Consider the following 13220-nt stretch of genomic DNA (forward strand, 5'->3'; position numbering starts at 1 on the left):
TGCTCTTTCCCGTGTTCTCCACGCACATCAGTGCACACAGAGGTATGGGTCTCTTATTGTCTCCAATATCTCCAGAGACACTCACACTGTCTCTCAAGGGCATCCTTTAAACAACTGTCCTTTTTATGCTTCTTTATCCCCCCACCACCACCACCCCCTCCCCCCAGTCGCTCTCTCTCTCTTCTTCACAACTGAACCATCAATCTAGCCATTTACTTTAACTTTATTTCTCACTCCATTAGTTTCTAGGACACAGAGCGGCACAGGCAGAGAAAAAAAGGGGGGGGACAGGGAGGGTGGGGGAGGGATGGAGAGAGAGTGTGAAAAAAAATGAAAAGAAAGTTTGGCTCCTTGGAGAGATAAAATGTAATTTCACAGTCAACTTGCTGTGATATATTATTTCACAACAATGGGGTGTGGGCTGATATGAGCCCTGCTTGGCACCTGTACAGAGCAGTTAGGACATCAGTGATGGCTCCCTAGAGAGGTTGACCGTGCGTGTGTGTGTGTGTGTGTGTGTGTGTGTGCGCGCGCGCGCATGTGTGTGTGTGTGTGAAGGCAAAATTATCAAAGATATACCTGAATGGACCAGAGTTAGCACAGCACAGCCAGAAAATAATCAATTTTTATTTAGCGTTTTAATATGAAATAATATTTCCAGTCTGTGGTTTCATGCCTTTATATATTAACCTTTAGTGGGAGTAAGCAATGTAACAGCAGGTATACATAAACCCACCCCAGGAAAAGAAAAAAAAAAGAAAAACATTCTCCCATTCTTACACATGTTTGCAGTGAGACAGTTCAGCTAGATGAAAGAACCTAAACATCATTTATTCCAGTAGCTGCACTCTCTCATTGCTCCTGCCTCACCATTACACACACTGTTATCCAAGAACATGGGAGAGGCATTGATAGATGCCTCACGCTTCATTAGCCACAGTCTCTCAGCCTGGGAAACACTTGCACAATATCAAACACTTTCTGCTAGAAACCCAATGAGGCAAACAGCCTAACCTATGCACGACATACAGCAGACGGCCTGAGACACGTCATGTGAGAAAATGGTCTAATTTCCACTGAAAAACAATATCATCTGGTGTCCATTCGGTGAGGCTTCTGGAGCTGCTTTTAATTAAATATTAAAGACAAACAAAATAAAATTCACCAGTCATTAGTGATAGCAAGTGCAAACTCATCCGCAGGCCAAAAGAAGACATATTTAAGAGTGTCTCGTCTCTTTATCACAGTTTGCTGTTCTTCTGAAACTGGGACACCAGCCCCAGCACCTGCTCCGACGCCATGACGACCTTGTTCTGCAGGTACAGCGCGCTGTTTTTAGAGGTCTCGTTCAGGAAGTAACGATAGTTCACCATGACACCACAGGAGTTGGCCACGCCCCTGGGGCTGGTGTCGGCGTTCCAGTTGAGTCTCCACATGGTGGCGCCGTTCTGCAGGTGGAAGTTGGCCACCGGGTTGAGGGCGTAACCTCGCCTCTTCTCCCCGTAGAGGTACCAGGCACAGAGACGCATCAGGACGGGCTCCAGGACGCGCGTCAGCCGCTCCGAGCGCTGCCACTCGCTGGTGCTGATCAGCTTGCGGAGCGCGTCGACCGCCGGCGCCCCCGAGGGCGAGTCGGTGGCCTGCTCCACCTCCCTCCACTCGTGCTCAGAGAGGAGGTCGGAGCCGCGGCCTTCTTTTCTGTACTGGCTGAGGAGGCCTTGGAGCCAGGAGGAGAAGCCCGGGATGGGCGACAGGCTGGAGAACTGGGCCATGTGAGGGAACTCGCTCTGGGAGACACAAAGAGAAAGGGAGGGAAATACTATTATTACTAAAAAGGTTAATTCAGTGGTTCCCAACCTTTTCTGGCTCGTGACCCCATTTTGACATCACAAATTTCTGGCGACCCCGTCAATCAAGATGCACCAGCTCAGATACTCCATTTTGTGTGTGGTGTTCATATTTTGAAAAAGAATAATAATTAGTTTTAAAAAACATTTTTTATCAATTACTAGACATTTCAGGCGACCCCATTTGGTGACCCCACATGGGGTCCCGACCCCAAGGTTGAAAAACACTGGGTTAATTACTATATTTAGCTATAGAAAATGAATGAATCATTTTCTATACCGCTTATCCTGCATTAGGGTCACGGGTGAGCTGGAGCCTATCTCAGCTGACTTTGGGCGAGAGGCAGGGTACACCCTGGACAGGTCGCAGGGTGTACCGCAGGGTGTACCGCAGGGCCAACATACAGACAACCATTCACACTCTCATTCACACCTATGGGCAATTTAGAGTCACCAATTAACCTAACCTGCATGTCTTTGGTGTGTGGGAGGAAGCCGGAGTATCCGGAGAGAACATGCACGGGGAGAACATGCAAACTCCACATAGAAGGGCCCCAGCCGGCCGGCAAGTTCGAACCCAGAACCCTCTTGCTGTGAGGCGACAGTGCTAACCACTGCACCACCGTGCCTATTTAGCTATTATTAGTATAAATTATATAAATATTTAGCTATTATTAGAATAAATCTACACTGACGTAAGGATGAGGAACTTCTATGCATCATCAATGTCTCAGAAGGGTTTTCAGAAAAAGCAAGTGTGAAAATCTGAAGCAACAGGAGGTGAGAGTTTTATTTTTATGCAAACTGATCAGTCTGATCTTGCAGAAAAAGCAGTGGAGCATGAGCTATGACAATGACAGCTCTCAGGTCATGAGCTTTACAGCAAAATTGCAGACCAGCGCAGACAATGTGCACAGTCATGTTGCCGGAGCCACCAGACAGGACTGTCATTTGCGATTACTGTGCTGACCACTTCGTGTTTGTGCCAGTCACTGAGCAGTTACAGCCTATCAGAACAATTAATTCTGTGTAAAAGACTACAGTGAAGTCTATCAGTACGTTTTGAACAATGTAAAGTAATTAATTTAAACATAAACATGTTTTATTCTCAAAATATTAGAGGCAACGTTATTTTCATTAGGAGCCTGATCTGAAAAAATATGTATATACAGTAGGATTCAAAAAGTTTCTATTTTTTAATCCCCTGCTTTGAAAGAGTTGCACAGTGGTTTGTATGCAGCGTTAGCTCAGTGTAGAATCTCCTCAACCAGCTGGAAGAGAAGAAAACAACAACAACAAAAGAAAACTGAGAAAAGGATGAGGGTGAGAAAATAAGGTAAAAAGGTGTAAAGAAAACAGATGAGAGGCAGCAGAGGTTTCATCCTCATATCCTCATACAAAGGGCACACCTATTGCAGAAACAGCAGAAATAAGGGAGATGAACACTCAACCCCTGCTTTAAAACAAACACACACACAGAAAAAACGTCTCATTTATGCTCAGGCTGCAGCTCAGGCCTTCAGATGCTCAGACAGGGACAGCATTACAAATCACTTCCATTGCTTCATCATCCTGCTCTGCTGATGGAGATGGATGACCCCCTCTCCCTCTCACTCCATCCTCCTCCTCCTCTATTCCTTGCACTCTCACCTCACATACAGTACCCATCCCTGTTCTCTCATTCTCCTCACCCCCGTGTCTTCGTCTCATCTAGACCACCCACCTGCACCTACCCATCTCATGAGTTTTCTGCCACCCCACTCACTACCTTCTCCTTTTGTCAAGACACACACACACACACACACCCTCTGCCCGTCTTTGCTTTCTCTCTCTCTCCGGCGTCTGGGTTGATAAGTGACGGAGCGATGTGGCAGGCAGGCAGAAGGCAGAAAGAGTGAAAGGCTGCAGATGAAAGTGGAAGTGTCAGACAACCCCCGGAGGAACATGTTATGTTGCTGTCTGTCTGCCTGCTTCGCTCTGCAACATTGTTTTCCTTTCTTCCTCCTTTTATTTCACCCTCCCTTCGCTTCAAAATCCAGCCCCTCTCTCGCTTTCCACGTCCGGCCAGCTCTCCCCTTGTGCCGTTTCTTCTCACTCATGATCTCTTCTTCGTCACTCCAACCTCTGCTTTAAACTGCTGGTTGCACGCGTCAAGAGTGGGCAGGATTAACAAAGAACAGAGCGAAGTGGAAATAAGGAAAGAGGCAGTAGGAAAAGGGAAAAAGGAACTCAGAGGTAAGGATAAGCAAAAAAAAGAAAAGAAAAAAAAAGAGGAGCAGTGCCAGAACTGTGCTCCGGGGTCTAATCTACAAAGACAAGCAACACCTCCTCTCCTCACCTTAAATCACAACTGTGACCTTTTCTTTTCCACTCTATCATCTATCCATCACCATAGTGGTCCCTCTGTGGCTACGCTGCTCCTCTCTTCACCTTTATGTAAGGAAAAGCCCTGTCAGACAGCCAGGGCCTCTGCAGAATACAAGTCTTTGTTGTGGTTTTTGTGTAGCCTTGAGGGCAGAGAATTGCACTTACGCAGCTGGGGTCAGAGGTTCAATTCTCACTGGGGCCATAATAAAATGCACTCATGGGTACTTTGGATAAAAGTGAGCAGAAAAGGTTTAAATATATATGAGAGCGTGTGTTTGTGCAGCTCAGTGGTACCTAACCTCTGCGCTGTGAAGCGGCTACAAATGAGCCACCGAATCATTTGCAAACAATACAATTATGGTGAAGAAGATGTGTTAATAAAATAGAATAGCAAATATAAATGTTTTATACTGAATTTATCTTTGAAAATGTTTTATTTTATCTTTTAAGCTTTTCTATGCGTTACCTGCCTGTAAACTTTAAACCCCTCACCCCTGTCTTCTCAGTACGGCTGCTCTGTAGTTACTGCTGTTTATTGTTTGGTGGGAAAGTAGAACACTTCTTTCCTTTATTTATTTATTATTTTAAACAGGAGTACATGTTGACATGCAAAGCTAGTAGACCTCTTGATGAAGACAACAATCCACATTAGCGAGGCTTTTACAACACAGTGCAATAACCTACTTTCCTACCTCTGACACAAACAGCACCTAATGCTGACACAGAAAGCGTACAGCAATATCTGCAGCGCTCAGTGAACGTTGCCATTAATGAAAATGCAAATAAGTAAAAAGCTTGCGGCAAATCAAAACAGCACTGTTGTATGAAAAACTGAAGTGGAAGCAGCTTAAAGCTCTGAAATCTGATTTTTATGGGGATACACTATAAAAAGCTGCTTCCCATCTGTTGGGTTAGAGTGGCTTTTGATATTCCGTTCATTTAAACAAGTGCGAGCTGGAGTGGCCCAACAAGAGCTCTCGCGCTTATCGACGCGCTTATTGAGAGGAATGGATGAGATTGCATTACTGCCTTTCAGGTGACTACTATTTGTTTATGTGTGTATGCATTCGTGTGCGTATTAGCATGTGTTGAAACAAGTGGGGAGTTTTATGATTCAGGACTTGGACTAAAATAAAATAAAAACTTTTGAAAAGCAATCAAACACTAATTTTGCCTGTCACAGCTCCATTTTCTTTACTGGAATAACACTATTGTCAGCTGAGCCTCACCTGAAGGCTTAAATACAGCTTTTAATTGAATTCAGCATGTGAGTCACACAGAGCGGAACATTTTATTCCAGGGTTGGAGGCAAGCAACATTATTCGATACTACACCATGAAGAAGAAGGTGAGGAGCTCTGTGGGGGGGTGACAGCTATATCAGTGCATGTGCCACCGTGTGCTATGTCAGGATAAGAGGTTATTGTTTAGCTATAATGGGACAGGTAGGTGTGAATACTTCACTGATAAAACTGGGTATTTTATGGTTATTCTTTGTAGATAAGAGGAGTTTACATAACCTTGCCTCCTCTCTCACCTTAAGTGCCACCTCCGCTTCACCCAAGCCAAGCCATTACAGGTCGACTAGAATGGTTTCCAAAAACTGCACTGTTTTCCACAGCATTTCACATTATGGCTTAGGCTCTATTCCTGTAGTGTTTTGATTAACACCAAATCATATACTACTTCAGTTTGTTCATTATTAATTGCTTAAGTGTGAACTGACATGAATCTTAAACAGTAAAATGATCCTGGGACATCAGTACAATCTAAGAGAGTATTTTCCACTGCGGTCGTTGACAATTAATAGACTGAGCACCAGACTAACCACACAATTAGTCGTTGATGGATTTTTAAATGAACGGTAATTTACTCAAAGATTACTTGCATCGCAATGAGAAAACAGTGTCATTTTGTGCACAATTTACTTTGTTAATATAAAGAAAAATGCTTGAAATGGTTTGTTGCATTGACTCACTCATTAGTCATTTTGTGGATCTTTGCATTGATACTTTTATACATTTGAACTCTGGTTTTATGAGCCAAAGCAATGGTAAAATACTGAAATCTGTATTGTTCTCACAAAGAATATTGTCTCATTAAAAAATAATGTAAAGGCATTTTTTTCCTGTATTCTTTGTGACCTTTGAAAGCACTAAGTTTAAGAGCTCCCTGAGCCAAAAAAATGGATCTTTGATCGGTTACTTTCTTTGCTGCCATATTCAATCCTCACAGTTCTCTGACTAATGTTTTGCTGAAAGGCCTTGTACATCCTAAATACCTCCTTCACCCACCTGCAGTTCTCGCACCACCCTCTTGATGAGGTAGTTGCCCAGCTCCACCCCTTGAAGGCCAGCCTGGGTGGAGGAGATGGAATAGAAGATGGCTGCATTTATCTTATTAACGTCCTCCTCGGAGTCAAGAGTGGCGAACTCACGGACGATACTCTGAGAGAAAAACACAAACACAAACACAAACTCTCAGTGTTCTTCTCATCATAGCAGTTGTAGAATATATTTCAGATGTGTACTATATAACACCACCAGATATTCTTAAATTTCAGTGTTGACAAAACCTCATTCCCCCTCCACTGAAACAACAAGAACAGGCAGTCAGCCCTGTAGAGGTTGCTGCCAAAGGAATAAGCAGTGTAAAGGTCTTGGTATAGTTTTTCTTACAGTTAAAATCCATTTGTCAACTGACAGGAGGAACAAAGTGTTCTCTCCCAGATGTTTTACCAAGTCCTGTCTTCCAAGTCGTGGTTAAATCAGACAAACCATTACAGCAGCCTGTAGCAGCGTCGTACCTGAATGTTATCGGAAATGTCTTCAGTGAGGGCCACGTGTAGTACAACCAGAGGTTCTCCCGGCATGGCGGCATGGGTGAAGGCATAACAACGGCGGTAAGGCCCCACTCTGCGCTTCAGGTCGGTCCAGTTCCTTACAGGGTGCACTGCCTCGTACCTGACGAAGAGCTAAAAGTTAGTCTTTTAAGCCTGCTTTTATGTAAGAAAACAAGACTTCAGTGGTTATGAAAGAGGAAAATGAATAAGGAAGATAAGCACAGTGTGTGGGGGGGATGCATGAATGCTCTTACTGGCTGATCTTCTGCAGGATCTCACAGGGGGACTGCCATGTGATTCTCTCCAGTCGCAGCAGACCCACAGAGAACCACTCAGACAGCAGGCTCTTTAGCGTGCTGTTCAGATCCTGGGTGAGAAAAAAAAGAAAAGTGCAAAGTTCAGAAATAAAATCCACATCAGCTGATAATCAAAAATTCACCACATTCTTTCCCGAGCTGAGAAGAGCTCAGCAGGCAGCAGGATTGGAGATAATGAAAACCCTGTCTTGCATATGTATTTTATGAAGCTGTGGGCCCTATAGTATATAATGTATAAGTAGGGCTCTAGGATGCAGATAAATCTTCCATGCAGATGAATAAGAAAAAGAAGGTCACAGTACACACCATATATTGCATCATCTATAGAAATTGCGCCTTTTCGTGCCTACTAAATGAACTCGTGACCTCTTTTATCAAGAGTTCTCCCACACTCCATCTTATTAACTAACAGCAAGGTTGCACAAGTTTGTCTGTTGGCTATGATCGATTCCATACCCATATATACGGTCCCTTGGGTGTCTGTATGCTCGTCGACTGTTTTCATATCATGAGTAGTAATTTGTTTGAGCTCACAATGGGTGTTGGGAAGGTACTTCAATAAACAGCTTGCCATTTCAAAGCAGGCCTATCCTCCTGCAAAGGTCAGACTTCATTTAAAGCAAATCTCTCGCCAACACATAAACAAGCGCTGCATAGAGCACACACGTAAACACACTCAAACACATAAATACAGCTTATGTGGGCTGTTCCATAGGCTGGCTTTCTCTTACTTTAATGCCCACTTGTCCGTCATAATAACACCTAATATAAACAACCTCCAGTACAGCCATGGTATAAAAGCCACTGAATGAGAGATTTTCCATTCGCTACAATAAAAAATTAAACTAACATAATTCTTCCCCACATGTCCCAATTGTGTTGAACGAGGAAGAAATAATACTACAAAAATACTATTTATTTGAAAACATACTGTGTGTATACATGTTTATATTATTTATAGGTTTGTTTGTTAAACTTCACAAGCTGCAGGAGGTTTAATAATCTATGATGTCTGATAATCCCAGCCCGGCATTTCTGCAGAAATCCCATCACATCAACAATTCGCCAGACTGCAGTTGTTGCCCTGGGTGGCCAATTCTCATCCACACAAAAGGAAGGACAAACTGAGCAGTGCACTCCATTGACCTAGCAGAAGATGAAGTCTTTTGAAATGGATGGGTCCGGCATTTGAAGCCTGAGGTTAGGAAAGAGAGCGAGGAAAGGAGGAAATGGTAAAGAAGAAAATCCTGCACTCCATTAGAGAGAAAATGAAGCAACACTTCTTTTCTTTTTTTCTTTTTTTACACTGAAGCTGTATCAATGCCATGTGGTGCTGATGTTGTGAGTTGATACAGCCTCTGCTACAAGGACCCTCTCCACCTTGAGCTGCAGTTATTGTGTGATTAAACAGAGTGATAGAGGCAGCAGTGCCTGGAAGGAACAGTGTGTCTGTCCAAGGCCAAATGACCACTGACTGCCAAAGTGTTTGCAGGTCAGACTCAGAGAGTGCCAATACCTTTTCTCCAGTAGGCTGCATGCCACTTGTCAGCCTGGCAGTGTGTCTGCGGGGGAAAAAATAGCTCCACTAATACTGTGTGTAATCCCAAAGAGTGAACTAAAATGACATCCCTGACTTGTCTTTACATCTTTCATTCCTTCAGTTTGACAGGTGAGCAAAAATGAAAGGCTTGGAGGTAGAGGGGGTGAGGAAGAACATGAAAAATCAATTATCCAACCAAGACAGACTAATCTAGCATAGGATTCAAAGTGAAACACTCACAAGAACCACAGAAATTACAGCCTTGCAAATTTCAGACTTTTAGAAATTGTACCTTTACCCCACGTATGATTTAGTGATTCTTTGATTATCTGCCCTTTTTTTTTTTAATCGTCTATCGTTTCCTCTCCCCTGGTATTGCACATACCATCAATACAGGTGCTAAAAGCTTAACATTTACTGTGACCTTTTCTCATCTTTAGTTCAATCAATTCTAGCAATAACAATAAGCAAAGATTGCTATGCACTACGGAAACCAAGGTGGTCAGCACTGAGTACATGCGAGTGCTCTGTAGGCAGCTAAAACCTTTTTTTTAAACTACAAAAGCTCTCAGTGAGCCCAGGTTATTGAGATTAAATGCATCAGAGCCACCTCTCAGCAGGAATAAAATAGATATTGAGCAGCAGAAGAGAGGTCCTCTGGCAAAAGCGCAGTCAAGCTGTATAAAAATCATATTAAGCAGTAGCTCTTAACTCTTGATAACGCCAGGTCAAAGGCACATCGTTTTTCAACTCTACTCCAAAGAGACACACAAAGCATAATAACTTATCACAAATTGTAGAAACCCTTTCTATTTCTCTCATCAATCAACACAGTGCAGTTTTAATTTGACCATCTCAGCTTTTGATGGCAAACTTATCACTATTGTTATCTTGATTAAAGCAGCTCTTCCTTACAGGCTCACAAATCAGCAAAGCGCAGTTCATCCTGAGAAAAGTGGACATGATATGGCAACAGTGGCAGAAGTAGTGTGTTTAAGATTAGGCCAATATCAAACAAGTTGTGTTTTTTTATTGTAATACAAAAATAAGTTTCCTTAATAGTGAATTTCTGTAGCCATATATGTTGACATCTAGAGGCTTTCGGGTTCTAGTTGTTCTAACACCAGAGTTATAGCCTGTGAAAAAGCAATTTAACAGCACAAAATCTAATATAACACCAGCAGTCAATGTAATTATACATGCAGTTTCATGTAATCTCAGTGTGAGTCCACCTTAGGGATACAGCAAACAAAAGTACTTCAAGCCACACTGGGTTTAATGGCAGGCATTAAACTTAGAGAAAGCTGCAGTAGTCTACTCAATAGGATTTCTGTTGCTTGTGAAATCATCTTTACATTATATATTCTATTGTATTTTAGTAGTAGGTGGTGCACCTGCTAAGAATGCAAGTGGACTTAAATTATAGGCTGGCATGTTATTGGCAAATTGGCAAATTGCCCCATATTTGCATAAGATGAGTGATGTATTCTTATCAAAATGGTGTTAGATAAAGGTGCTCATCTTACATGGAAAGAATTAACATGGCAGGTAGCTTTCCATCAACTTTGCCATCGTCAAGAATGTGTCATTAACAGGACAAAGAGCATGACAGGCACATATGTGTGTGATGGCAGTTTGAAAGTTTTTCCCTTTCTTTCTTTTTCACTTTGTCTTCAAAAGGTTCATTCACAATATTCATTACATGTCTGATTTATATTCACCTCTTTAACCTTGTTGCTGCAGCTGCATTGTGACTCTCCTGCCTCTTCATGTATAGACTGAAACTGTGTCTGGGTTTATTTTAGCACAAGAACTGTCAAGCAGGAGTAGAAGACTTTTTAAGCTCTAATCAGTACTGTAAGTTGATCTGCTTGGCCAAGATGTGCAGAAAATATGAAGGAAATCCTGAAATGGAGCTTAAAATTATCTTATGCCAAACATATCTGCCTAGCCTGTTTGCAAAAACTTCCTGCACTTTGAGGAAATGAAAGAAAATCCACTGTAGTTCCACTTGTTACCTAAAGTGGCAAACTGGAGTAAAGGTCATTGACACTCACACTGTGATGAAATGTGAACCATGTGATGGGGGGCAAAGCAGGTTCATTTTATGCCTCTGAGTCGGTTCGCTGTTTAAATAGCAACACTCAGCCTACAAGGTAATGTTGTAAAAAAAAAAAACAAAAAAAAAAAACACCATCAATGTCTCTAAACGTATATCACTCAGCAGCCATGCCCGGCTATTCAGGCGCCGACTAACCGCGCACTGCTTGACTCATGCGAGCACCCGTAGAAAATGTAAACAAATGCATTACCTTGACGTGCGGGCTCTCGCTAGCTCTGGATGAGATTATTTCAAGCACATCGGCTCGCAGATCCACCAGAAACTTCACTCCACCCTCGGCCCTGCTTATATGATTAAGCAGCTGTTTATAACGGGGAGTCAATGTGTACCGAAGCCTGTCCTCTACTTGTAAAATGGTCGCCAAGTCCCGCAACTGAGTGTCTAGCAACTTCACAGCTAGCTCCGAAACGCTCTTGTGGTCTACGCCGAAGTCTTGTGACAGCTTCGTCAGGAAACCGAGTCTGTCTTCCTTGTCCAGACTTTTGTAGAAGTGCATGAACTCCAAGCTGTTTGAGTCAGGAGGAGGGGGGGATTTCTCTCTTGTCTCGTAGGTGGGTAACGGTGCGACGACCCTCGTCAGTATCTCCTCCATGCCCGTGACACCGACACGACGTGGGGAAGAGTACCAGCGCCAATTGCTGATGTGTGAGGCCTTGAGAACCGCTTTGACGACAGTCCGGTGTCGCCAACACCTCACACTGCTACGAAAGCCCCAGATAACAGGGTGGGATATCATCGCCGGGAGGGAGCTCAGCTGTCTGTTTGGAACCCACGACCAGTGAACACACGGGACGGATCATTTCCGGGTTTCTTAAAGAGACAGTACGCTGCTACTGCAACAAGTTTGGAGGACTAATAATGGGTGTATTTGGGACTAGCCCACCCACATGATAGATTAGGCACGCTCTTGAATTAAAAGGGATTGAAATATTTCTGGTATTTAAAGCATTGTGAAACCTAAAGGAATAGCCTACAGGCAACAAAATATGGTCTAATGGCTCATTACTTCCATGTAAACTCCTTTACAGTAAGGCAAGGCAATTTTATTTGTTGTTTGCTCGTTTTTACAAACTGTTCTCAAACTATCTGTCTGAAAGAGGGCTTCACATAGCAAGCATCATTACAACATCCTCTCACATCTCACATCGACTGAGGAAAAACTCCTAGAAAACCTTTTTAACAGGGGGAAACAATTGGAGAAAGCTCAGTGTAAGTTACAGAGGAGGGATCCCGCCTCACCCCGATGGGCAGATGTGCAATATAGACAAGAAAACAGTTTACAACATGGAATATGGGAAAACATGTCTCAGGGCACCTCTCCCTACTGTGTTTCATGTTTTCAATTCATATACTATTGACAATAGACCACAGTGGTGAATAGAATGTAAAAAAAAAAAAAACCACACACAAACACACACACACACAAAAAAAAAACAATTAAATTTGTATGATTTGTTACTATCTATGGGTTCTGTGAATAAAAGTATACATGTACTGAACTACCTTACATCCATTCATTTATTATTTAACGTACAGCTACTCTCCTGGAGGACTTTCTGAAGCACATTTGATGTTTATTCCATGGTCTGTAACCTCTAAAATTACATTTTCTTTACCATGATAACTTCAACTTAAAGATCTGTGTTAAACTTTGTAAAAACCTGTAAAAGACTGTAAAAAAAAAAAGAAAAAAAAAAAAAGAAGGTAAAAACCAGTTATTGTTTACATAGTAAAAATACATCAAGAGAGGACACACTTTCCTTTCTGTATTACTCCCAGAAAGAACTGGATGCTGTTCAAAGACTCTCTGAGTCATAGGCAATTAATTAATTAATTTAATTTGAAAAAAAAAAAAAGTTTCATGTTGGTCAAGAAATGTTTTAACAGCTTGCCATTAGCATCTTTTAATTATATCAAAGATATTCAACATCTTTGATTATATCACTGAATAATAATTATTATAATGGTATAATCATCAGTATTATTTATAGAACACTTAACAGCAGGCCAGGCATGCAGCAAGATGAACATATAAATCATTTGAAATTATTAGGTGTATATTGAGAGGTTAATGAGAAGACCTGCAAGAGGGCAAACTCCACAGTTACACATACAGTGCAACAAGCATTTGGTGATTTTAATACACTCAGTGCCACTTAGCTTTGTTTATGTTTAGCATCAAACAC

General features: G+C 42.3%; 1 protein-coding gene across 1 annotated transcript; it reads right to left on the reverse strand.

The window, feature by feature from the left end:
- Window positions 1-607: 607 nt before the first annotated feature.
- mlycd (malonyl-CoA decarboxylase) lies at window positions 608-11800 on the reverse strand. The gene is made up of 5 exons (XM_085779941.1): window positions 11225-11800; window positions 7310-7422; window positions 7020-7176; window positions 6508-6660; window positions 608-1787 (listed from the first exon to the last, which is right to left on the reverse strand). Exons 1-5 carry the CDS (start codon window positions 11768-11770, stop codon window positions 1242-1244), a joined length of 1515 nt encoding a protein of 504 aa, XP_085636067.1. The 5' UTR covers window positions 11771-11800; the 3' UTR covers window positions 608-1241.
- Between the last annotated feature and the right edge of the window lie 1420 nt (window positions 11801-13220).

The sequence above is a fragment of the Trachurus japonicus genome, chromosome 6, assembly GCF_045865225.1.
Source record: "Trachurus japonicus isolate A0001 chromosome 6, Traja_1.0".
Classification (NCBI taxonomy): Eukaryota; Metazoa; Chordata; class Actinopteri; order Carangiformes; family Carangidae; genus Trachurus; species Trachurus japonicus.